Source organism: Gallus gallus, chromosome 15 (assembly GCF_016699485.2).
Source record: "Gallus gallus isolate bGalGal1 chromosome 15, bGalGal1.mat.broiler.GRCg7b, whole genome shotgun sequence".
Classification (NCBI taxonomy): domain Eukaryota; kingdom Metazoa; phylum Chordata; class Aves; order Galliformes; family Phasianidae; genus Gallus; species Gallus gallus.
In genome coordinates, this window is record NC_052546.1 from 6,827,145 (window position 1) to 6,853,034 (window position 25,890).

Consider the following 25,890-nt stretch of genomic DNA (forward strand, 5'->3'; position numbering starts at 1 on the left):
TGCCCTCAAATAGAGGAAGGCTGCAGCAGGCAGTGGTGTTGGAGGAGCATGTGGAAACCAGCTGGGCACAGAAGGCTCTCCTGCATGGGGAGGGGTCATGGGGCAGTGGGGGGGGGGGGGGGGGGAAGGGCACATGGGGTTGAACAAGGAACATAGGGTTGATCAGGGCACATGGGGTTGAAAAGGGCACATGGGGTTGAAAAGGGCACATGGGGTAAGATTGACCTTTCCTGTGTGGTTTCACACTGCACCTTACAGAAGAAAAAGAAGGCCGTGACACCCTGCGGGCGGCCATCCCCACGTGCTCCGGGATGGGGATCCCCGCCATGAGGAGTCCGCGACGGACCTGTTGAGCAAAACTACAACTCCCATCGCGCCCCGCGGCACCCACGGGCACATCAGCGCGGCGGCCGCGCGCGGGGCACGCCGGGAGCCGTAGTCCCGCTCCACCAACGCCGGGCGGGGAAAGAAGCGCGGCGGCCCCGCTTCGAATTTTCCCGCGAAAAAAGCCGCGTGGCCGCCAAGCCCCGCCCCTCCCCGCAGGACGCGCGGCGGCGTCTCCACGGCAACGCGCCGGGGGGGGGCGGGGCCGAGCCGCGTGCGGCCGCCGGGCCCCGCGCGGGGCGCTCAGTGTCGCCGCAGCCGCGCGCCGGGCGGGAGGGAGGCAGCAGCGCCCCGGGGCCGCGCCCCGCGCACAGCCCGGCCCGGCCCCGCCGCCATGGAGCGCTGAGCGGCCGCGGCACCCGGCGCCGCGCACAAAGGACGGCAGGAGGAGGAGGAGGAGGAGGAGAGCCGCGATGCCATGGCCACGCCGCCCGCCGCTGCCGGGGCTCCCTCCGCGCTGTGAGCCGGCTTCACGTCCGTCCCCGTCTTCCTCCTGTTTGGACCTTTAATTTTGATTATTGTTATTTTTTTTCTCCCCTATTTGGACCTTTGCATTTTCCGTTTCTTATTCGGACCGTGAATATTTTTACCTCCCGTTTGGACCTCCGATAGATTTTTCTTTTTTCCTTTATCCGGACCGTATTTTTTTCCCTATTCGGACCGTATTTTCTCCCGATTCGGACCGCGTTTTTTCCCTCTTCGGACCATTTTTCCCCATCCGGACCGCATATATATATATATTTTTCCCCCGTATTTGGACCTTCTTCGTTTTAATTTGTCGGACCTTCCCGTGGTTTTTCCTCTCGCTCACCCCCCCCCTCCCCACGCTGGCCGCGCACGGGGGGGGGCGGCCCGGGGGGGGCGGCCCGGAGCGCCCCGCACCGCAGCGACCGGAGCCGGCCCGGATCGTTCTCTGACGGTAACGGGGGGCGCCGGGTTGGCCGACGCGGTGGGGCCGGGATGGAGGCGGCGGGGGGGGGGGGGTTGGGGGTACCCCGATGCTGCGGGGCTGGAGCCGGGCCCTGGGTCCCCCCCCCCTCCCCCCGGTGCAGCCCCGGAGCCGGGCTGTTGTGTTCGTTGTGTGTGTCCGTCAGTCGGGCTGTGTGCGCAGGGAGCTTTCGGCATTGCACACGTGTGTGTATATAGGGTGTGTTAGAGGCTGCCGTGGGTGCGAAGTGCTCAGGGCAGGAGCTCGGCCTTTCCCTGGGAAGCGCTCGTGCTGATTTGGTGGCATTCATCGGCTGTGCGCCTCTCCGTGCCCTGCAGCGGGGCTGTGCCGTGCAGGCGAGCAAAGCATCCCAGTGGTATCTCCCACCCTCCCCCCCCCCCCCTTCCCCCGAGCGCCTTTCTCCCCATGCAGGTGGGAGCTGCCGCCCCATCTTTCCCAGCCAAACTTTCAGTATTGGGGCCTCCCCCTGGCGGTGTGGGGGTCGGGCACCCCATAAGCGGCCCCACTCGGGGTCTTGTGGCGACCTTGCGTGGAGCGGGGGCAGAGCGATGCTCCGTGCGTGGATCCCGAGGCTCTGTGCCCGTTTGTAGGTCAGCACGGGCGGCACGACGGGCCCCGCTGCAGCCGAGCGCCGTGTGAGCAATCGAAGCGGCTCCGCGTGGGTATTCAGCCCGAGGATGGAGCGGGGAGAAACCCACGGTCCCTCTATTGGGAACCGTGGGCCCATCGTGGCTGAGCGGGGGACGAGCTGGCGTCGCTCAGCTCTGGATTTTAATTGCAACCTTAGGATGAGCGTTCGCGTCTCCCGTGAGCCCGTGGCGGTGGCCGCGTTCCCGTGCCGTCCCCATTAGCGCTGCCCGCTGGGCGCCGCGGTTCGGTTCTGCCTGCAGCAGGTGCTCACAGCTCGCCGGCAGAGCCGGGCGTCAAAGTCACAGCCCCGGCTGACCCGACCTTGGCACGACGTGCTGTGCCCGTACCCAGAGCCTGGAGGGCACCGGGCGTGGGGTCGGGGTGGGATCCTCCCGGTGGGATCCTCGTGCTGCCCACGGCTGCGTTAAGGCCTCGCCGTGCCCCTTCCCACCGCCGGGCTGCCCAGCTCAGATCCGTGGGGCCGAACGCCCCGAGCCCCCCAAGCTTTGGGGTTGCCCATCACTGTTCCGGGACCCCCCCCTTTCCCCAACCCCGCTCTGTGCGTGTCCGTCTGCATCGGGCGCATGCATGCATGCATGCAAGAATAAGACGTTGCTTCTTTCTCTTCTTCTTCTGCCTGCGCATTCCTCAAAAAGCTAATATTCATGAAAGGTAATTCAATCAAACCGCGATGCCTATCAGCTAATGCAGCAAAGCTGGCGCAGGGGTGAGAATGGGAGCCAGGAACACAAAAGCCCTGTTTTATTACCTCCTGCTTGCCTGAGAATTGCTTTTCTCCCTCGAGTGAGCCGGCTAAAGCTGGCTTTATTATGTTAACCTATTTGCGTGTCAAGAGCTATTGTGCCTCTCTTTATCTGTGTTTGTATTTGCTCGATGCAGGGAATAAAAGGACGAGGCGAAAATGGATGGCTGGTCAGTGCTTTGCACTCTGGGGGCACTGATTGGTTGCTAAGTGATTTGCATCCCCGGTAATCGCTTTTATCTCGGAAGGATGTCGTGTATAATTATAAGCCTACTGACATCTTTTGAAATCTGCCTAATGGGTGTTTTTAATTTACATGGGAAGCAGGGGCTATTTGTGTTGCTCTGATTACAGGTTGTGTGCGAGCGTGAGGTTGGAAATAGGGATATTACCCCGGTCGTAGGGCCGGGCTTGGGGCTGGGGATGGCGCCGGTCCTGGGCCAGGGATGGACAGCAGCGCATCGATCCCTATGATGGGTCCTTGGGGTTCCATCCGTCCGTCCAAGTTGGACCTTTCCCATGGGATGAGCCCAGAGGTGAGCCCATGGGCCTGGTGCAGGCCGTGCTCCTGGCATCCGTTCACCCCAAAACCTTTGGGGTTGGTGAACCCCGCGCTCCCCTCCTGACCCGCAGTTCCAGGGAGCCCCGGGGTGGCTGCTGTGCTGGGATGGGGTGTAAATGTTTAACTGGTGGCTGCATGCAGCCAAGCGCTGCCGGGTGGTGCCACGGCCCTATGAGAGCTGCACCCGTTGCGTTCGCACGCCGCTATGGGGCCGCTGGGTTGGGTGTTAGGAGCCAATCCTTCTCCCATAGAGCAGTCGGGCGGTGGCACAGCTGCCCAGGGACGTGGTGGCCTCACTGTCCCAGGAGGCGTTCAAGGAAGGTGGAGATGTGATGCTGCCAGACGTGGTCAGCGGGCGATGGGTTGGGGTTGGGGGATCTTTGAGGTCTTCTCCGGGTTGGGGACACGGCAGATTGGGGCCGCAGAGGGTTGGGGACACAGAGCCTTCCCACGCCCAGACACGCCGGGTGGGAGGCGACTGGTGACTGCACTCCCAGCAGCCCGCCGTGGCGTGACGACAGCCCGGTAATTAATTTCTCCCGTTGGATGAGGTCAGGGCAGCGCCTGGTGAGACGCGGGGCGCATCGCGGGGCTCGCCCGTCCTTTGTCCCCATCCTGGCGGGGACACGGGGTGGCTGGGGACAGCTTGAGGAGCGGGAGGGCGGCTGGGGACGGCGGGTGCCGTATGGGGGTGCGGGGCGGGGTGCTGGTGGGCACCCCGGGGTGCTGCGCCCCGCTACCGCCCGCAGCCCCGGCCCCGACGCTGCTATTTATGGCTGCCTGTAAACAAACTCCCAATGAAAGAAAGTTAATGACCTGAGACTGACAAGAGCCTGCTGGGAATTTTTATAGCCCCTGGGACTCCTTTTGCTCAAGAGAGAACAGTGCAGTTGTTTTCACCCCAAACAGCAAGCGCGCCTCCATCCCGTACGCTGCACCCCGTGAGCCCAGCGCAGGGCTGGGGTGAGGAGGGCCACATCAGTGTGGTGGCACTGGGTGCCCTGCCCCCATGGGTAAGGCTGGGGCGCACGGCCCCTTGTCCCTGACGGGGGATGCTCCAGCCCTGCACCACCATCTGCCTTCTGCAGGTCATTCGGTCGTGCTGCAGGATGGAGTGAGGGCTGGCTCACCACCAGCAGTAACCAAACACGAATAAAGCCTTAATACCCTGCAGCGGAGAGATTTAGCTGCCGGAGATAAATATTCATACTGCTCTTGGAAGGGGGAGAGAACCCAAGTTTGGCTTTCCGAAGAGAAATTAACAGCATCTGCATGGGCTGCCCCAGCATGGGGCATAGGGCCGGCTCTGTGCCGAGCTCAGCACAGGGGCTGTGCACTGCATTTGTGCTCCGGTTTCTCTCCCCCTGTGCTGGTGTGGCCATATGGGGATGCAGGGGGCATCCCTGTGGACGGGCACAGCGTGGTGATGAGCCCCCAGTGCTGCTCCTGCTGCCGTTCCTGCTGGGCTGCGGCTGCGATCGCACCAATATTCAGCTTAAAAAATGCCATCCTGCAAGCAGCTCGAGTTTCCCTTTGGGAAGGAAAAGCCAAAAAGCAGCAGTGAGCAGGAGCAGGCGAAGCATCCCTGGCCACGTGCTCTGGCTCTCCCAGCACGGACTGGGGGGAAGCAGTGGTTTGTCAGTAGCCCTAATGCTTGGGGATATGAGAGATTAAGGTTAGTGACCATTTTTTAACTCAATAAAGGGAAAGACAAGCTGGAGTCTGCAGTCCAGAGATATAATTAGTTCGCAGCAGTGGTGCTTTCTTGATTTAGCTTCAGAGAGCAGAACAAGACAAGGATGTTATACCCAATTAGCAATAACATACAGTCTGAGCCGCGCTAGGTGAGATAACAAGCCATTTTTATAGCTCTTCTTTACGGACTTTTTGGGGGGAAGGAAAGGAGGAGGGACTCGTGCCTTGATTTCTTGTCCTTTGGGAACGATTGAGGGATGTGTGGGAATTCCCTGAGCCTGGCAGCATGTTGGCCAATGCAGGTGGTACAGCCCAGAGCTGTGGCCGTCCCCATGGGCTGTATGTGGGGGTGTGGGGCTGTGCAGGACCCGACCTGATGGATGGTGACACCGGGGCCACGTCTCGCCGTGCCCGTTAATGACACGCTGAGAGCAGCTCTACTTTGTCATGGCAGCCCTGGGTTTTACGAGGGAACGGCCGATAAAGCGGGGCCGTGCACACACAGTGAATATTTCCTATCTGCTCGTAGTGGGGTTTATGGGCTGTGAGCCCACAGAGCTTCAGGACGCGGGGCAGGGGACATCACTGGAGGGCAGCTGGCTGTCTGTGCCCCGTGGCACCGTGCTCACGTGGCTGATGGATGTCTGTGGTACAGTGCAAACCTGGCTGGGTTGGGGCTGGGAGGGTCCCGCATGTCACGGCCGTGCACTGAGCCTCCACGGCCATGGCAGAGGGCATCCAACAAACCAACCCAGCCCAGCAAAGGGCCGGCGATGGAAACTTGGATAAAGGTTTAATTAGTCAGCTTTTAATAACAGGCTCCGGGGTTGGAGCTTCTTGGCACGCCGCTTTCCCATCCCCGCCACGCGGGCAGCACCCCCTGCCCCAACCCACCCAGCTCAGGACGTGGGGCAGCCCCACAGCCCTCGTCCCATAGGGAACGGGGACGGCCCGACCGCAGCGCCGCCGCCGGTGCGGCGATGATCATCAGCGCTCGTCGTAATCATTAAGGCTATTAGAAAGAAACGTTCGCTTGAAGCTAATGTCAGACTTTCTGTTCTGCTTTGCAAACGCGCACAATTAATGCCAATCAGCAGCGGGAGGAAGCCAACCCGCAATCATGTCTGCTTCATCTCGCCTGTCAGCTGTTGCCATCCCCGCGTTGTACATTTTCATACAATCGCTATAAACATAAAAGGGAAACTCCGCGTTCTTCGGAGGGCTCCGCGTATTGTTCTGTGTTCATTTTAATTACTCGGCGTCGGGCGGCTCGCCTGGCCTCGCCGTGCAGGCAGGGGAAAGTAGGTCTTTGTAAAGCAAATGTAGAAATCTTGACGGATGCCTTGTTTTCCCATCCAGCCGTTGCGCTGCGTTATCTGGAGGCTGCTTAATTTCTTGGCGATGGGGGCCGTTCTGCCTCCCCCCCCCCCCACCCCACCCCCTGGGGAAGGAGCGTGGGCAGAGCAGGGGAGGGGGAAGAGCCGGCGTGACTTGACCGGATGGTGCTATAATCCTCGTTACCAAAGTACACATCAATTATAAGAATTCCTACAGTAATCTCCGAAATCTATCTTTTCTGCTGAACCAGCTCATTAAAGAGCGCCATTCATTTCCATCTCTCCGGGTGAGAGAGGTTTAAATCCCCGGAGCTTTGTGTTACAAAATAGACTTAGGGGGACGGACCCTTTTGAGATATTAAAAGGAAGAAGTTGATTTTTTTTTGTTTTCCTTCCCCCCCCCCCCCCTCCATCACCCCCTCCCATCCCAGCCTCGCGGCACAGACGAAGCATAACTTAATTAGGCGAGGGCGGCGGGCGCGGGGGGCTGCGCAGCCCACGCCGTGAATGGCCTCCATCTGCCGGGCGCGGGGCGGCCTCAATGAGCCTTTGAAAGGAGCTGTGCCGGGGGTCTGTCCGTGGCCACCCCACAACCTCAGCACAGAGCCCCATTGTGTGCGTGGGGACGCGGGGCCGGCCGGGCCGGGGTCGTGCGGAGGGTGCGGGTTGGCGGGCGCGCTGCCGCCGGGGCTCTGTGCAAACACGTTAATTTGTTTTCTTTCTTGCCTTTGCCTTTTCAGGGTAATTGGTTGCATTTGAAGCCTTTGTGAAAGCCTTTGATTATAGTAATTTCAGCGGCGCGATCTACCCTGAATTCCTTCGTTGGATGCTTTCACAGCTCCGCCGCTCGGGGCTGCGGCTGTGACGCGCGCCTGCCCTGCGTGCGGTGCTGCCATGGGTGGCCGAGGGCTGTGGGTACAGCCATACCCACCCCAGCTCTGAGGGTTCCATGGGATGGATACGGGCTTGGTGGGCCTTGGCTTTAGGATAGATGCTGGGCTTGCTGGTCCTCGGGCTCGGGATGGGCACAGGTCTTGGCTGCACACTGCCCCAGGTCCCTGCGTGGCCACCCGTGTCCCGTGGGGATGCTTTCGGGTTCCATAGGGCTCTGTGGTCTGTTTGCTGCTGCGTCTTTGGCTGGAATGCTGTTGGACAGTGAGGTCTTGTTTCTAATGGGAAGCGAAAGAAAGTTCTGCTTCACTGCTGGGTGCTGACGTTTCGTTCCTATCCCACGTAGTGACTGTTCCTGTGCTCCTCCCCATCCCCGGCTGCACTGAGGCCGCTCATTCCCTGCGCCGACGGTGTGGGCGTCTCTCCTGAGCTGGCCAGAGCTAAGCCCTGCTAATCCAGCACATGCTGCCTGCAGGTGTCCTTGGCAGCTCCCTGCGGATTGGAGACCTCCCGGGACCTGGCAGTGGGCGGATGGCCACCACGGAGCTGGGGACATCGAATGGCACAGCCAAGGGTGCCATTGGTGGGAGCATTCCTTGGAGCGTTGCATGGGGAACGGTTGGAGAAGGCTAACGGAGCCCAGCATCCCTGTGTGCTGAGCTAGGGACCCTCCGAGCCACAAAGCCACGCTTCCCATCCACACCACGGCCCTGGTGCCATCCCACCCCTGCAGCCCCCATCTCCCACGGGGACCACGGACAGCACAGGGGCCGCTCTGCTTTCCAGAATCATCATTAACCTGTTAGGGAGAGCTGTTCCCGCTCACGGCGAAAATAGATCTTTAATCTCTGCCCAAAATAGCTCATTTGATGAGAGGCCTCCTTAAAGCTGACACATAAATTTAACCAGGCCGCCGTAGCCCTCCGCAAGGATGTCTGCAAATGCTCAACAGCACTCCAATTGTTCTTTTTAATTCCATTGTTACGTACGCATCTGATACCTTATTTCTTCCATCAGATCGTTTGTAACAGTCAGGAGGCAATTTACTTCTGTCCTCTGATTCAATTTGTGCTTTGTGCTCCCGCAGCCATTCGGCTCGCAGGGTCATCGTGGCTTTTGTGGCCCTGCGTGCAAGCAGAAGGCTGTTGGGTGGGTTTTATGTTCTTCTTTCACGTCGGCTTGCTGCCTGCATGGGTCCCACTCTGCATCCTGCTGGGGCAGAGGATGCTCAGAGCTCCCTGTCGTCTCCGTGCTGCTCCAACACTGGGTGCTTGTTGCAGTGGGTGATGCTGGGGACAGGCGGTGCCAGCCTGGCTGTGCTGCTGCCCCATCCCAGCAGCTGCCTGGGGCTCCGTTGGGATGGAGCTGCATTGTTCCAATCCCCACATCCTTCGTTCCCCGTGCCCATCGGTCCCCACCTTCTTGCCGTTCCCTTGGGTTGCTCGCGGTCCCCGTGTGGCTTGGAGGCTATTGAAGGGGAGAGGGTAGGGAGGTGGCAGCAAGGTGTTTCCTATGGAAGGAAAGGCAGGCGCTGGGCACGCCGTGGGTAGAGATGCTCATTGTGTTGAATGAGCAACCTTGCTCTGAGCAGGCGCTGAGGCCACGTGCCCGTCCTCATGTCCCCATGCAGGGACCATCCTGTCCCCACGCATGGCACGGGGCAGCAGCCGGTGCCTCCCTCCTGCATGGCACTCTTTGCCTTCAGCCCCCAGTCTCCCATGCAGCGGAGCAGTCTGGGGGAGCACGAGGCCTCACACACGTGCCCGTTTGGTTTTGGGTTGCAGCTTTGAACCTGAGCTTGGGGAATGTGCTCCCTGCACACCGGGGTCCCATCCACGTGCCCCACTGCTCATGCATTCCCGCAGAGCACCACACGGCCGTGCACCCCACACCCCAACCCAGGATAATCCCTTCCAGCATCATTATCCCCCACAAACCCCAGCTTCCAATTTTAATCAAGAGGAGCTGGTGTCGCTTTAAGATCTGCGGGTTTTAAAGATCACAAGAGGGGTTAGAGAAAATTACCCTTGACTCTTACATGCTAATGTAATCTCTAACCAGATCTGCAGCACCGCAGCTAAAATTGCTTTTTAGATTAACATTTAATTATTAACAGGGCCCCCTGAAAGGCCCGGGGCTGGAGCATGGAGGGGAGCGGGGCGCACGGTTCAGCCCAACCCCGCTGGAGACATTTGCTGTGTGCAGGGGAAGGTCGTGGGCGGCCGGCAGCAGCGTGCCGTGCTTTATTGCAGCCCTGGGCAAGGTGTCATCAAACTTTCTTCTTTATTTTATCTCACGCTTCCCCGTGATTTACCGCAGGGTGACCTTTCCTGCAGTCACTCATTCCTGCACGGCGCTGGCGGCATCGTGTGGCGTGTCCTCCTCCTGCCCCGTTCCCACCGCCGGGCACCCCGTGTGGCTCCGTTGCAAGGTCATGTAGCATCCCCGTCCCGTGCCCCTCCGTCACCCCCGGACCCCCTTTGCATGGTGGCTGTGCCCTGTGCCCAGCCGGGCTGTGTGTTGGGGACGCGGTGCCCGCTCAGCTTCGTTAGCGCCGGGCAGGGATGCACGGCAGCAGCAGACGTGGCCCTTTCTTTCCCTAACAAGGGGCCAGCTTCTGCAATCCCCTTTATTCCTTTATTCATTGTTCTGCCGAGGCGAACGGCACAGACCCAATTCAGGCTGAGACTTTGAAAGTTCCCTTTCTTCCCCCCCCCCCCTCCTGTCACATTTTCTTTTATCTAAATCCTCGCCTATGAAAGCCTCTATCGACAGCTGCGCTGGCCTTATCTCGCTGGAGGGACCTTCGCTGGGCTCTCAGAGGAGATAAGACCGTCTTATCGGCCTCTGATGTCAGAGAAGGTGCCAAACCCTTCTGTCATTGGAGCTTTAGACACAGAGGGTTGGGTTTTTTTTTTGTGGGTTTTTTTTTTTTTATTAAAGTCACAAAGACCTTGGGTTTATAAATAGTCCGATGGAGCGATAGGGCTTGGAAATTAGCAGGGTGGGGGGCGGGGAGGGAGGCGGTGGGAACGGGGCCGGGATGGAGGCAGGAGGAGAGGAGGATGGCGGGGACGCGGTGTCCCCAACCCTTTGGGAGCGGGGCAGTGCCACCTCCTGCTCCGTGCATGCCCCTGGGTGATGAGCTCTGACAGCACCTGCTGGGGCCTCGCTGGCTCAGGGCCAGCCTTGTCCTCGTCCCCATCCCGAAAGAGGAAGGAACATGGAGTGGTTCTGGGGCCCTTTGCAGCGGCACCGTGGGGCTGTCGGGCCGGGCGGCTCCGTCCTCACCCCATTGCCCTGCTGTGATTTGTGTGGCTGTAGGCTGGGCAGGGGCTGTGCGACTCGGGGCAGGGCAGAAAACTGCTGAGTGTTGCCTTTCTTGCCGTGAAAGAGCCAGAGCAGCTTGAACTAAATCAGATCCTGCTGATTGGAATTAGTTCAAATGCAGATGGAGCTAACTAAGCTGGCGGTAAGCATTCGAACGGCGCAGCGTCCAATTCCCATCAGCTGATTCAAGGGCTTTGCTGGGCAGCATTAACAAAATGCCACCGAGCGGACAGATGCCCATTGTGCAGGGGCTGATGGTCTCAGCCTGGTGCCAGGCTCGGGCCCGAGCCACCCATATGGGATGCAGGGACGTGGGATGCAGGGACGTGGGGTGCAGGGACGTGGGATGCAGGGATGTGGGGTGCAGGGACATGGGATGCAGGGATATGGGGTGCAGGGACATGGGATGCAGGGCCAAGATGGCTTTCTGGGGCGGCGCAGGGGTTGAGCTGATGTCTGCTGCTATCATCCGGGTGGTGACAGCCCAGGGTGGGGGTCCCATCCGTGGTCCTATGGCCAAAGCCATCCGCTGGGACCGGGGGATGCAGCCGAGCCCGGTCCCGGTGGGGTGACGCCAACTCCCAAGCAGTCAAGTGTGCTCAGGCTCTGAATAAGAAGCACTTCATTCTCTTTTCAAACTGTATAATTTCTGCCTGATTGTAATGGCATATTTTAAAATTACCAGAAATCGAAGCCAGAAAATGGATACGGCTGCTTTTACTGCGAGCTGCATTAACAAAGGATATGTAATGCACGAAATAAAAACACCTCCCTGCCCCCCCTCCTCCTTTTTTTTAAGACAGTAATAGGAGAAAATTGGTTTTGAAACTGAATAAAAGTCCCTTTCAGAGGAAATCATTTCTTTCAGGGTACCTTTGCTGAAAGTAAAATAGTGAATAATGAAAGGTGGTTACATGATTGTCTTTCATTTAGAGAGCGCTAGGACAGATGGAATCTGGGAGAAATGCAAGATTGGAATAATTGCATGGTAACAAGGCGCTTGTTGTGAAATTAGTATCTTAAGAAAGTAGGGAAAAAGGCTTTTACTCATGAATACTTCATTATTAGGAGAAAACAGCGCCATTTGGGTTCTCCAGACACCTGCTCCGTGCGCGGTGGCTCTTCCTCACCTCTTGCTCCTCACACCTTGCTCCCAGAGCCTCCGTGCCTGAATTCTGCAGTGCTGGAGGCCACCGTGGTCCCCGTGTCCCCACCCAGGGGATGAAGCAGGAGCTCGGGGTCCCGAGCCCGCGTTGGTGGCTGGGAGTGAGCGCACAGCCATGGCCTTTGGTCAGCTTGGAGGTGGGCAGGAGTGGTTCGCTAGCAGGGGGATGTGAGGGAGCGTTCCAAGGCGTGAGGATGGAGCTTGGTGAGCAGTGCTTACCCCAAGCACCCCAAGATGCTGCGATGGGGCTGTGGGGGGAGCGAGGTACCCTCTGTGACATCCATCCCTGACACCTCACACGGACCAGGAGCTGCAGTTCCCAGGATGGGTTTGCAACCACTCTGTGCGCAGTGCTGCTGCCGTTACCAGCGGGAGGCGTTCGCCGTGGTTCCTGCAGGACGTGCCGTGTGCAGGACGTGCTATTCACAGATCAGTGGTGGAGGTGCCTTTGGGCTGACCCCTGCAGATCCCCCGGCCGGATTTTGGCACATCCCGGGACCCGAGTGGGATTTTGCTGCCTTCAGGCCGAATCCCTGCTGTGCATCCAATGGCTGCAGCTGTCCCCGGGAGCCGGGAGGAGCTGCTCTGTTTCCTGCAGGAAGAGCAGAAAGCGTCACGGGGAGCACCAACCACCCACCGAGCCCTTCATATTTATTTTATAGAGCTTCATATTTATTTAAGGCTTCCATACTTATTTATTTATCTCCAAAAGAGCAAAGGCCCCTGCGCAGCGGGTGCGAGAGCTCCCAGCCTCCATGCATGCAGACTTTGCCCAGCAGTGGGTGCGGGTGCACGGCCAGACCCCCCCAGCCCCCCTCCTTATCACTGTCTCTCTTCTCTTGGCAGTGCACGGTGCGGCTGCGGCCGGCCAGGACTCCCAGACCATGCTGGCGTGCCTGCAGCGAACCCAGAACCCACCTGGGCAGCACCTGGCCTGCCCCAACCCCAACAAGGCACTGGAGCCACGCAAGTGTAAGTGCTCTGGGGGCTGCGGGGAGGGGCGGCGTGCAGCATCGTGGGGCTGGTGGGGCGCTCTCAGGTCTGGGATGCTCCGAGATCCACGGTGCTTCAAGAGCTGGGATGCTTTGAGGACTGGGATGCTCTGAGATGTGGGATGCTTCAAAACCCAGGGTGCTCCCAGGTGTGGGATGCTCTGAGACCTGGGTTTCTCCAAGATCTGGGCTGCTCCTGGATGTGGGGTGCTCTGAGATCCGGGATGCTCCCAGGTATGGGATGCTCCCATGTTCAGGATGCTCCGGAGCCGAGCTGGTGCCTCGCTCTCAGCATCCCCAGGGCATGCACGCGCCGCTTGCTGCTTTGATGCTCCTTGTCTTATTGGAAAAGACATTTATTTAACTGATAATTAAAAAGAGCAGGAGAAGCGGGGGTGGGCGGCTGGGGGAGGAAGAAGACAAGATAAGCAAATTAAATTGGGTCACTGGGGCTGATAAGTGGAACTTCAGAAAATCTCATGCAACCGCCTGCAAAGCACAACGCAGGCAATGTCCGGTACCTGCTCACAGCTCCCAGACCTCCAGCCCCCACTCCCTCCTTTCTCTCCATCCCTTCCCCCCATAATTACTTTCCCAGTTTTGCTGCAGCTCGCCTTCCCCACGAGCTGGCCTTTCAGATAAGCTGTAAACTAGTTACATTAAAATGGGTTCCAAAAGGTCACTCCAGTAAAGCACCTGTCTCTCCCAGCCTTTGTCTCTCAATCCAAACCATGATTAAATGTATATTTAATGAGCCTGCTTTAGGCAGGCGTGTTTGACCTCCCCGGCTGGGAAAGACGCATTAAGATTCTCAAGTGATGAATGTGTGTTTTAAAGAGGGGAGTGGATATTTTTCTGCTGGTCTCAGTTGGATTTTTAAACATTGCAGGCTGAAGACAAATCAGCTGCTAAAGCTCTGCTTGTTAGTGTGTGACAGCCCCTAGGCATTTGTTTAATGATCTGTATTTTCCCGGAGACGTTTTCCCCTCTACCTGGGCATCCTGGCACCTCCGGCACGGGGTGGCACTGGCTTTGCTCAGGGGTACACGTGGGAGCTGGGGCTATTGTGTGGGGCACGTGGCGGATGGGACTGGTGACCCCAAGCACTTTGCGCCCAGGCACCGTTGAGGTTTTGGCTCTCCGTGGCCTCGGTGAAGCAGGCACGACCCGTGTGCTTGTGCTGAATCCGTGCTGCTCAGGTCTCTTCCCTATTAGTGTCTGGAAGGAAAATGAATGTTGCTCTTGTAAAATTATTCCTAATCCGTCATGCCTGAGCAGCAGCGCAGGGCTGGCGCGAGGGCTGTGGCTCCCGGCGCTCCTTGGTGCCATGTGCTAATGAATGGAGCTGTGCCTGCAAGGCCAGGACCTGCAGCGCAGAGCCCAGTGGGGTGCAATGGGGACCCCAGGAGCGCAGCACCAGGTGTTCTGTGTTGTGCCCGCTGTGATGCTGAGGTCAGGATGCACCCAACCTGTGCTTATTGTGTGCCCACTGCATCCAAGGGGTGGCTGAGGGCTGGCGACTGTCACAACCCCTGTGGCATAACACCAAGGAGCGCCACCCCGTAGCCTGGTGTGGGGGGTTCAGTGCTCCCTGGCATTTCCCATCCTGCCGAAATGTCATTTCCCAGCTCCTGAAATGGAGAGCTGGAACCTGGATGTGGTGCTGCCATGCAACAAAGCACCCTCAGCAGTGACAGCCACCCATGCCCCAAGAGGGATCCCCAGCCCCTGGATCCTCAAACTGCAGCCTTGGCAGCAAGGGCAGCTTGCAGAGCTGCCACCACAACCGGATCCAAGCAGATGGGGAGCGCACGGGCACTGGGGGCCCCCACCCCTGGGGCAGAACCACACTCAGGGGTTCATTCCCCCCCATCCCCAGTGTGCACTGCACACAGCCACGTTCCCCCAGCGTGCTTGCCGCTGGCCAGGTCACCTTAATCAAAGTTTAGCTGACCGTATGTTTCCGCTCATTATGGGAAAATACAGCATGTCTCTCTCCTCTCTGCCTCCTGCTATTTCAAATTAAATTGCAGGTGACATTCAGGGCCACGCATCTGGTTTTGAATACAATTTTCCCTTCTTTATTTATGGCACCTGCGGTAAGCGGGGCAGGGAGGAGCTCATCCCACGGTGCCTGCCTGCCTATTCGGACAAGATAGCATTTTCTTAAAACGAGACACAATTTAGAAGTGCCTCTGATTACTTAATTTGCTCCTGAGTATCTCAGTAATTATCTTTATGGGTCTTATTTCTGTCCTCTGGCATTGTTTCTGTCGATATTAAATGAGTCTGGCTCTCGGCACGTTGGCCGTCTGGCCCAGCACCACTGTGAAATCCTATTACCCTGCTGGTGCCACTGATTAATTTTTGTATTAATTTCACGTAGAAGGTGAGCGGATTCATTTTCCTGCCCGTGGTGGGAGCCAACAGCCCCAGCACCTTCATGCCCAGGTTGTTCCCTGTGCCCCAGTCCCAGCACATGGTGCTCCGTGCTCCGGCACAGCCGCCTCCAAGCATCCCACTGCATCTGCTCTGGGTGATAGCACCATGATGCTCACAGCAGCAGCCAGCTTTTGTCACTGGTGTTGTGTTCTGGACATTGCACTGGGATGGTGCCCCACTCCAGCAGGGAGCAGGAGCTTCGGAAGGAGCAGCATCGTTGGGAAAATATCACGTCCAATTAACTCCAGCAGGCTGCTCCCTTTTGATTTTATTCCGTGTGCATTACAGGAATCCTGAGCTTTATTTAAATTATAAATCAAATAATACCACTCTCGGCTTGGCCAAACTCTTTGCTTTTCTCGCTCTCTGCTGCGATGGCTTATATTTAATTGAATGCTCCTTTCTGTGTGCCCACCTCCGGAGCTCACCGCGCCGCCGTCAGCTGGCCGGGCAGTGGGGGGCCGTGGGTTGGGATCAATATTTAGCCAGGAGGGATGGGCAGCTCCTTGAGCTCTTAAGCTTTAGGACGTGGCCTCCCATTGCAACAACTCTCCTTGCGTTGCCCATTGCAGAGCTGTCCGGGGGCTCGCGGTGCTGCAGCCCTGCAATGGGCAACGCAAGGAGAGTTGTTGCAATGGGAGGCCACGTCCTAAAGCTTAAGAGCTCAAGGAGCTGCCCATCCCTCCTGGGGCCATGGGAAGAGAGATGCCCCAATGGACTGCGGGTCTGGCTGGGAGGGCAGCACGCTCCATTCCTGCTGGATTTGTCCCGCTGGTGCTTTCTTGACCTGCTCGTTTGCGGTGCTGACAGCTGCAGGCTCGTCTCGTTATTCCCAGCTGCCCTATTACTGCAGGGGAGTCCAGGCTGGTTGGAAAGGTCGCTCCACTCTGCAACCCAGCTGCAAACAGGGGGATATTTCCCTGGTTCTGTTCACTCTCTTTCCACTGCCGGTTTGGGCATTGTGGCCGCGTGCCCCTGCCCCGGTCCCAGTGCCCACCAGGCTCACCAAAACGTGCGTGTGCTGCCCTTGGGGATGCTTGGCTCAGGGTCCCTAGGTCAGTGCAGCACCTGGTGTCACAGTGCAGGGAAGATGGGGAGGGCCAAAGCAATCCCTCTTAGCACTGCAGCTGCAGAGAAGGGGGATGCTGTGTCCTTGCTTTGGTGTATCAGAGGGCTGCGGAACAACCCCACCTGTTTCTCGCACATTCAGAGCTTTGCTGAGCTGTGTTTTCTCCCTCCTCGTCTGCTCCCTTTCTATTTTGTGCAGATGCCTTTTAGAAAGATGAGATAACGAGTGCCATTTGTTTAGCAAAGCCTGTTGTGGAACAAAAGAGGGTTGACATGCTCGCGTCAAATGCCACCTTGTGCTGCAAACATCACTGCTGTAGGGTCGGATGCTATAGGGACAGCTTTGTGCGGTGCATTGCGTAGGGCTCCCAAGCTGCTTTTGGGGCATTCCAGATGTCCCTGTGCACTATGGGACGCACCCATGGCAACTCACCTCTGAGTGATAAAACTCTTTAATTGCATATGGAATAAAACCACATTGAATGGCTTCTCATTACACAATTCTACTTACACCAAGGGCATTTTCATTAAAGTAGCTGCAGCTAAGCTCTGCTTTTGTACACACCCATAAAATATCATTTTAATTTCATGAGGGGTTACACATGAGTGAAATAAGATTAATTCTTTCGTTTTCAGTTTCTGGAAGGGATCGGTTAATGATGGTTCTGCTTATTTATATACGTGCCATAAAAAAAGGGTTCAATTAACTGCCATGCCCAAAATGTGCTGTTGACTTGCACTTTCCCTGCCAGGAAATGCTGCAAAAACACTTTCGATCGGTCACGTGTGCTGGGGGAGATGGATGGGTGAGGGAGCTGTGAGCGGGCATGGGGACGCTCTCCAGGTGACACCCCATGGTTGTCAAGGATGGAGCTGAGCATGAACCTCTGTGTGCGTTCAGCCCCTGATAACCCATCCCATGAGTGATTTTTATTTGCATTCAGATTTTCCCTCATCACTCTTTCTATCTCAGCTATCGCAGTTGAAATGCTGTCATTGGCATGCACCTGGCCCAAGTAACAGAGTGAGGGTCGGGGGTGAGCTGCAGGGCTGTGTAGGGGTCCCTCCCGGTCCCATTGGTGGCTGTATGGTGGGATGGCATCAAGGTGGCATTGGGTTGACATCGGGATGGCATTGTGTCAGCCATGGGATAGCACTGGGATGGCATCAAGATGACATTGGGTCAGCCAAAGGAGTGGCATTGAGATGGCATCTGGATGGCATTGGGTCAGCCATGGGGTAGCGTTGAGATGGTGTTGGGTCAGCCAAGGAGCGGCATCGGGTTGGCATCAAGATGACACTGGGTCAGCAGTGGGGTGGCATTGGGATGGCATCAGGGCGGCACGAGGGCAGCATCATGGTGTCACAAGAGCGACATCAGGATGACAGTCGGGTGGCCTCGAGATGCCACTGGGACAGCGTTGGGTTGGCACCGGGATGCCATTGGAGTTGAAGCGGGGTGCTGTCGTGGTGCTGTTGGGGTGGAACTGGGGAGCCATCGTGGTGCCCTTAGAGCAACCCAGAGGTGACATTAGCATGTCCCCAGAGCCAGCATCCCCATGCCTGTTGGCCACGGTGCCGCGGCAGCGTGCGGTGCTAATACCTCGGTGAGGAGACAAATAGAAAGTGACACATGTGTGTGTAGACTGGTATTTGTGGTGACGCTTTGACTGCAGATAATAAAGTGCTCGCCCTGAGGTGATCCAATTCAGCAAACGCCTCGGCAAAGCCGCGCGCTCCTTCAAGGGAGAGAATAAAGGGGAGGAAAAAAGGCCCGTCTGAAATGACATGTCAGCCTAAAAAGGGAACGTGTTAATGGATGAATATCTCGGGATGGCAAAGCCCTGCTCTTCCCTTTGTGCTTTGTCATGAATTTTGTTGTCTTTGCACATTACGGCTCCTGCGCGGCTGCCGCTCGAGGTTTGCCACCTACGTTTATTCAGATGGATTTCTCCAGCTATTATTCCCGGAGTCGTTTTTAATTGAAGACCTTGAAGCCAGCGCGCGTTTTTCTCTCAGCGGGGCGGCTCTGCTGGGGGAGGCTTTGTGCCAGCTGCGTGCACAGGGCTCCCAGTAACGGGGACCCTTCAACTGGGGGGGCTCTTGCAGTTGGGGTGCTCCTGCGATCGAGGGGCTCCTGCAAACAGCAGGACTTCTGTAAGCAGGGGGTCTCACGCGTGGCAGAGCCCATTGTACCATACCCAAGGATGCCACGGGGCTGCCATGCGCCCCAGGCAGTGCCGGTGGGGGGCTGGGGACCGCGCAGGTGCAGACCCCCCCCTGCTGTATCCGCCACGCGGCGGTGGCCTCTGCACCACCCATCCTGGGGACATGATCACCATAGAAACCGCTGCACTTCAAAGGGTGGAAAACAGCAAAATCCGACAGGGAAGGAAGGAAGGCGTGTAGCAGGGGCAGTGCCAGTGCAGCTCGGCCAGGGCAGCGTCCCCACGTGTCCCCATGTGTCCCCCCAGTGCCAGCATGGTGCCACTGGTATCCACAAAGCTTTGTCAACAGGAACTTGGGACCCCAGCATCGGGGGTTTGTGTGTTTGTCAACACTCACCACGCTGTGTTTGTTTTCTTCCAAGTGTTGTGCAAATATTTAGGTTTTTAAAATCTGCTGGCAGTTTTGCAGAGAGGGAAGGGGACTGCTGGTCTACTTTAGGAGCTTTGAAGATGCTGAGACTTCCCCACTACGTGGGAGCAGAGCACCTCATCCCAAAGCTGGGTGAGCTCTGAGCTCTTGCAGAATGGCATTCCTTTTGGGAGGGAGGAGTGGAGCCTCCCTGTGTCCCCACAGGGTGCATGGCAATAGCTGCTGCTGGCTGCTGCCACTCTGCATCCCTGCCCAGCCCTTGTCCCCTCCACGCGCCCTGATGTCCTGCTTGTCCTCTCCTCAGCATGCTGGCAATGCCTGGATGCAGCAGGTGCTGTGCTGAGAGTTGCGCAGCCAAAAGCAGAGCAAGGACGCTGCTTTGGTTGGGGACATCCCATCACCATGGCACAACTCCTCCAGTTTCTCTTGCAAAGCGTTCCCATGCCTTTTGTCAGACATTTTGCACAGACTTTTCCCTCGGAGCACAGCAGGGCTGAGGCTGCCCCAATCCATAAACAAAAGATTTATTTCGGATTGCCACGTTGTCAGGGCCCGGGTTTTAAATCTGTGTCTTGAACCGAATTTGGTGGCCAATTTGCTAAAGTAAAAAGTTGTTTAGCTGGAGGCGTAATCTTATAAGCCTATGCTGCCATTATAATGGCTTCTCATTTCTGCCTAGCTTTCCAATAATGCTTTGAGCAGAAGCTTGGAGTAATATAAAAAGCCATAGGATTATTACTGCGGGCGATGCATTTTCCATTTACAGTAATAAAATACTGAAGAAACAAAACAATTTAAAATTCCAATAAAATTCAAAACAAATCTTTGGCTGCTGAGCAGATTCAATTATTTAGCTGTTATTGAGTGCAGGCTGGAAAAATAGAGCAGGTCAGGGAGGGAGGGGGAACCCGAAGCTGGCTGTGTGTTGTCTTTATCTGGGGAGAAGAAGGCGGGGGGAGGCAGGAGATGGCCAGTGGTACCCAGTGGGAGAGGCAATCACCAATGGGTGTTGGGATGGGAATCGTAGAGCTGTGGGATCATAAAGGTTGGAAAAGACCTCCAACATCATCAAGTCAACCTATCACCACCACGTCTGCTCATAGAATCATTAAGATTGGGAAGGACCTCCGAGGCCTTGAAATCCAGCCATCAACCCATCCCCACCATGCCCACGTTAAGATTGGAAAAGACCACCAAGTTCATCAAGTCCAGCTGCCAGCCCATCACCACCGTGCCCACTCACCCACGTTGTGCAGCGCCGTCTCAACGTTGCCCTTTGAGTCACTGCTGCCTCCATCATCCACATCCTCCTCCATATCCACATCCTCCTCCTCCTCCCATGGCTGCGTGGATGAGCCGCTCACCAGTTCAGCATGCCCAGCGCTCACCATGGGGAGCAGAGGGGGCTGCACCACATGCCCCCACCTTCGGCACGACATCCCCAAGGGCTCAGCTTCAAGAAGAGGAGGGGGGAGAAAACTGCCAGCGGCCGGCTGAGTGTCGTGCGGGCTGTCTGTGCCTGACGGGTGACGGCGGTGCTTCGGGAGAGTTTGCATCTCGCAGTAATTACAGCCCGTTAGAAAGCAGTAATTACTCCGGAGAGGGGGAGCCGCTTACCAGCAGCGCGCACGAGCGCGCCAGGAGCCTCTTGGAAATTGGTAGCTCTGTAATTTTCCCAGTGGGGGTTTGGTGCGTCACCCTGATATGTGACAACACACTGAATTTGTGACTTGTCAAATCCAACCCAGCTGGTGCGAGGAAGGCGACAAAGGAGGCTCCTGGCTCTCCCTCGGCTGGCTGGCAGCCGTGCATGGGGCCATCGGCGAGCAGCGGTGTGTGGGGCGGTGCTGCTCCATCCATCCATCCATCCATCCCCCCATTTTTGTTTCTGATTTTTTTTGTGCTCAGAAAGGAGTATTTTCCTCCCTCCCTCCCTCCCTCCGTGGAATGGGTTCATTAGGGATTCTGCAAGTGTCACCAGCTAATTAGTGTCATGTTAATTGAGCATTCACGATGCTGCCACCTCCAAGGACAGCGGTGCCGGCGTGAAGGGGAATGCAGATGCACGGTGCTTGCATTGCTGCTGGGCAGGTGCCCCCAGCCCCCACCAGGTCCCAGCACTGGTCATACTGGGTGGGTTTGCCCAGCGTGAGCAATGCCCATGTTCTGCTGCTGGAAGCTGTAACATTAAATCCTGCTCAAAGACCCTGGTTTTAATTGGCTTAATATACTCGTTAATAACAGTGTCTATTCAAGACACCTGTAAAAAGCCCATAACATTAACTTAATGGGAGAAATGGCTGGTGAACACTCTTCCATTCTGCCTTTTAAATTGCTGGTACGCCACGTTAATGGAGAGGAAAGAGGTGGCCATCCACGGCCTCACTCCCTGCGTCTCTGTGGATGTTCCTGCTCCTCCAAGGGTGTTGTACACCAGGGCCCAGGCGTGCAAGTGCCCCAGCATCCCCCTAAGTGCTGCTTTTAATGTCGGGCTTTGCTCTTGCAGACACAAGGAAGGGTCCCTGGGAGGGCTGGGGCTCCGTGGTGGCACTTGGAATGGGGTGGGCTGAGGATGGCTGTTGGCTACCGGTCGTGCTGGCGATTTTTTGGAGCAATGGAAGTGCTTGAGCCCTTTCCACACTGGGAGATGAGGGGATGTTTTGGGGAATGGGGCAGTGGATAGTCCCTTGGGACAAACCCTTGGGGCCTGTCTCCTTTGCCTCCTCTTTATCAGCGTCACCAATAACTCCACGGATGGAGGCAAATCCATGGGCGACGTGCGGGGGTCCCAACACAGTGCTGCCTTAGGAACTGGAAGCCAACCCAGCCCCCCACTGCACACACGTGCTGGCGTGGACGTGCGCACGCGTGTGCAGATTTTAAACACCTAATTTATTCCATCTATTAGATAGATTTTGTAGATTTAATCATTTTCACAGTTGGTGGCTCATTGGATACTCAAGATAAACTCCAAATGAAAGTATAATGGGTACGACAAATGAGTTTTCACACCAGAATGGCAGAAACTTGCTTGGGAAAGAGTTTGAAAGGAACAAAAATATATACATATATAATTTTTGTTTCTGCAGTGGCTTTTGCTGACTACAGTAGGTTACCACAGTTAATTTCACCAGTTTTGTTCATCTGTAAAATTGCATAAAAGTGACATTTTTGTGCTCATTATAGGAACTGCTGATTTATGGCTGGTAAATGCAATGCTTTTCCATTTTTGGTGAGGTTCTCGTAGCAGCGCAAAGCACCCATGAAATTGCTTGTATAATGTAGTTTAAATCCAATCTCGGAGAAAGATTCCCCCGTTGGGTAAAGTGACATTTCCATTCTCCACACCGGGTTTATTTTAGGCCACTTAGGAGTGACTTTCTAAGCGTGAGGGGGCAGGTTTGTGCCGTGACCTCGTTTCTGTTGGGCGGGTGATGCCGGAGAAGGAAAAGGAGGGAGGAAATGGAGGAGGGGGTGAGGCTGAAGGATGGCCACGGGTCTTGGAGTGGGATTGATGCTGTGCTTTGCTCCCGCAGGCGAGACGGCAGCACCCATGCATTCCCCACGCTACCCCAGCCCCGCCGAGCTGGACGCCTATGCACAGAAGGTGGCCAACAGCCCGCTGACCATCAAGATCTTCCCCACCAACATCAGGGTCCCACAGCACAAGCACCTTAACCGAACGGTCAATGGGTACGACACCACGGGGCAGCGCTACAGCCCCTACCCCGTGCACGCCGGCGGCTACCAGGGCCTCCTGGCCATCGTCAAAGCCTCCAGCAAAAGCGTGGTGAAGAACGCGGAGGGCAAGCGGACTAAGCTGTCGCCCGCGCAGGCCGGCGTCGCTCCCTACCCATCCTCAAGCACTTTAGCCCCGGGCCCCTCCTGCGCCGGCCCGCTGAGCTACCACCAGAAGCAGCTGGAGGGCCCCGTGCCCCCCAACGTGACGGTGGCGGGCTCGGCGCTGCCGCTGGCGGGTCGTGGCCTGGCGCTGCCGCCCTCCAACCTGCCCTCCATCCAGAGCATCATCTACCAGCTCAACCAGCAGTGCCAGGCCCAGGCCTCGCAGCCTGCCTGCCCGGCGCTGCCGGCCGCCCACCCCAGCCCGGCCAAGCACGGCACCTTCCCCACCATGGCCTCGGCCTACGCCGTGCTGCCCGAGTGCCGCAAGGGAGCCGAGCTGCCGCTGGGCTCCACCCCGGCGCTGGGGCCGAAAGCGGGGCTCTACCCCGACGGCGTGGACTACCTGCTGTGGCAGCAGAAGCAGCAGCAGCACCTGCGGGTGTACAGCGGGGGCAGCGGGGCCCTCAGCAAGTCGCCCGAAGCCTGCGCGGCCGCCTCGCGACCCTACGGGCCGGCGGGGGAGAAGGTGAGCTCGTCGCCATTGAACTGCATGCACGGCAACTTCGCGGTGGGGCAGTACTTCGTGCCGCCGTGGAACAGCGTCCTGGTGACCCCCACCAGCGACTGTTACAACCCACCGCCCGAGCTGGGCCCCGTGCCGCGCGAGCTCGGCGTGCCGCCGGCCGAGGGGCTGCCCAGCAAGGCGCTCTGCAACACCTCCATCCTCAGCAGCAGCCTCCAGTCGCTGGAGTATCTCATCAACGACATCCACCCGCCCTGCATCAAGGAGCAGATGTTGGGCAAGGGCTATGAGACCGTGTCTGTGCCAAGGCTCTTGGACCACCAGCACGCCCACATCCGCCTGCCTGTCTATAGATAAGGGGCGGCCGCTGCTCTTCCCAAAGCCAGGATGGCGGCCGGGCCCTCCGGCACCGCGAGGCCGTTGCGGGGTGATGGGGTTGGTTGGGGTCGGCTGCCAACACGGGTCCCGCAGGTACTGGCATGGAACCGGGCTCATCGAACCGCGTGCGCCCGCTGGAAGCCAAGGATGAAGGAATGCTTGTCTTATATAGCTCAGAAATCATTTTATTTCCACGAATGTGAACAGGGAATCGCTACGAGTTGCTGCTATCCAGGGAGAGGAGCTCCGCTCTGCGCACGGCGCGGGCCGCAGGCAGGGTCCCGCCGCGCTCACCTTTAGCTGAAGTCCGTAACTTGCACTGCTTTGATTAAAGCTCATAACTGGGGACAGCCTGGACACTATTTAAGAAAAACACTTGAAAACTTGAACAGATTTTGCTTTTTCGTTGGTTTATTTTTTTCATGGTTTCAGTTGCCCACGGCGCGCATCTTGGGTGCCGGCCAAGCAGGGGGACGAGCCCACGGCGCTGCGCCCATGGCACAGATTTCCAAGGTTTTGGGGTTGATTTTTCTTTTTATTTCTTTGTTTCTTTTTTTCTTTTCTCTTCTTTTCTTCCTACCCCCCCTCCCCCTTCTTTTCTTAACTGCCCGTTATGCTTTCGTTCCGTTCTAGAGGCAGGCAGTGTGTAGGACCACGTTCAGTGCTGCGCCCAGCCGTCGCACCGCGGTGGGATCACGGCGTGCTTCTCTTCATTTTTCCTTTCTTGTTTTTTTTGTTTTTTTTTTTTTTTTTCCAAGCAGTTCAGAAATGCTCATTACGCTCCTCTATTCACTCTGTGTAATTACGTGCTTAATAGGTTTATTCATTTAAAAAAAGGCTCTGCATCACAAAACGGTTTTTGATGAGTCAAGGAAACAGAAACGCTACCCCGAGGAGACCCAAGGTGATTGTGCTCAGAAAAGAGGTACTGTATCCCTGAAAGGCCTGTTCAAGCACTAAGTGCATTTACAAATCTCTGAGAATGTTTTTTTTTATACTAAAATCGACCATTATATTCTACTGTGAGAAGTGCTGTCTGCACTTATATTGTTTTAAAAATGAGAGAAAAAAAGAAAAAAAAAAAAAAAAACCAAACCACAAAACCTGCAAGCTGTGTGTCCGGATGTTGTTTTTCCCAAAGTAAAACCAGGATGTCACTGGATGTGTGCTCTGGATTTTGTTTGCTTGCTGTGGCTCTCACCCAGCCCTATAGGGACCCGCTGTCCCACCCCCAGCCCGACTTCACCCCGCAGATTTTAGGGCACGGAGGAGCACCTATAAATAACCTCCTAACGATGCTGATCCATTAATCCGGCCGCGGCACCAGGCGGGATGCACGCATGTGTGCGGGGTGTGCGCCAAAGCCCCAGGATTAGGAGCCATGGCCCCACATGCACTGGGGCAGCACTGAGCCCAGTGGTGTCCCCACTCGATGCCATCGGGTGTGTGGCACTGGTGGCACCGCTCCCCACCTGTGTGAAGTTATCTGCCCCATAAAGTTGGCAGCTTCCCATCCCGAGTGACAGGTGGGTTGCATTAGGGTATGGGTACATATGTTCTTCCCTAACCTACCAGGATGGGGATGGGGATGGGGATGGGGATGGGGATGGGGATGGGGATGGGGATGGGGATGGGGATGGGGATGGGGATGGGGATGGGGATGGGGATGGGGATGGGGATGGGGATGGGGATGGGGCACCACAGCACCAGGCAGAGCAGCTCCATCTTTGGTCACACTCTGCCATATGTATTTGGGAGTACAGCAAGCAGACATAACAGCCAGTCAAGGCAACCAAGAGGAACTGGGACAAAAGGACAACCAAAGGGACAGCAGTGTCCCATGGGGACACCCAGCAGTCCGCAGCCCGGCTGTGTGCCGGATGGAGATGGGAAGGAGCGCTCTGAGCTGTGCCCAGCACGTGGGGCAGTGCCGCCTCCATAGCAGCACCATCTCCCTGCCTGGGGAAGGACGGCTTTTCTGCTCCGCAAATATCTCCCTATTAAAATAATCACCATAATTTTTGAGGCAGGCACACGCCAGGCTGGCATTAAACTTCGCAGCCGCCTTTGCTGGCTGAGAGCAAGGAGGAGAGACAGGCAATATAAATGGCACGGCTGCGAAAGGACTTAAAAAAACCCATCTCTCATTTTGATTGATATTAGCTTCACAAATTAAGCTTTAGATTTATCTAAAAATAAATTTGCTTCCGCGCTCGGCGTGCTGGATGACAAGTGCTTTTCTCTTCCCTTTGTTGGGTTTGTCATCGCCGGCACGGCGGCGTGGGAGGCGGGGGCTGCACCCAGGGGGCTGCGGGGCACAGGGGGGTGGGCAGGAGGCAA

General features: G+C 56.9%; 1 protein-coding gene across 3 annotated transcripts; it reads left to right on the top strand.

Annotated features, from left to right (window-relative positions):
* The first annotated feature begins 628 nt into the window (after nt 1–628).
* On the top strand, nt 629–24,660 carry FAM222A (family with sequence similarity 222 member A). Of its 3 annotated transcripts, none has more exons than XM_015275505.4 (3): nt 629–1,303; nt 12,553–12,678; nt 22,343–24,660. In XM_015275505.4, exons 2-3 carry the CDS (start codon nt 12,591–12,593, stop codon nt 23,527–23,529), a joined length of 1,275 nt encoding a protein of 424 aa, XP_015130991.3. In that variant the 5' UTR covers nt 629–1,303; nt 12,553–12,590; the 3' UTR covers nt 23,530–24,660. The 3 variants fall into 3 exon arrangements, with proteins under 3 accessions (XP_015130991.3, XP_025011361.2, XP_025011360.2); XM_025155593.3 differs by lacking the exon at nt 629–1,303 and adding an exon at nt 9,529–11,843; XM_025155592.3 differs by lacking the exon at nt 629–1,303 and having other exon boundaries at nt 9,529–12,678.
* The last annotated feature ends 1,230 nt before the right edge of the window (nt 24,661–25,890 follow it).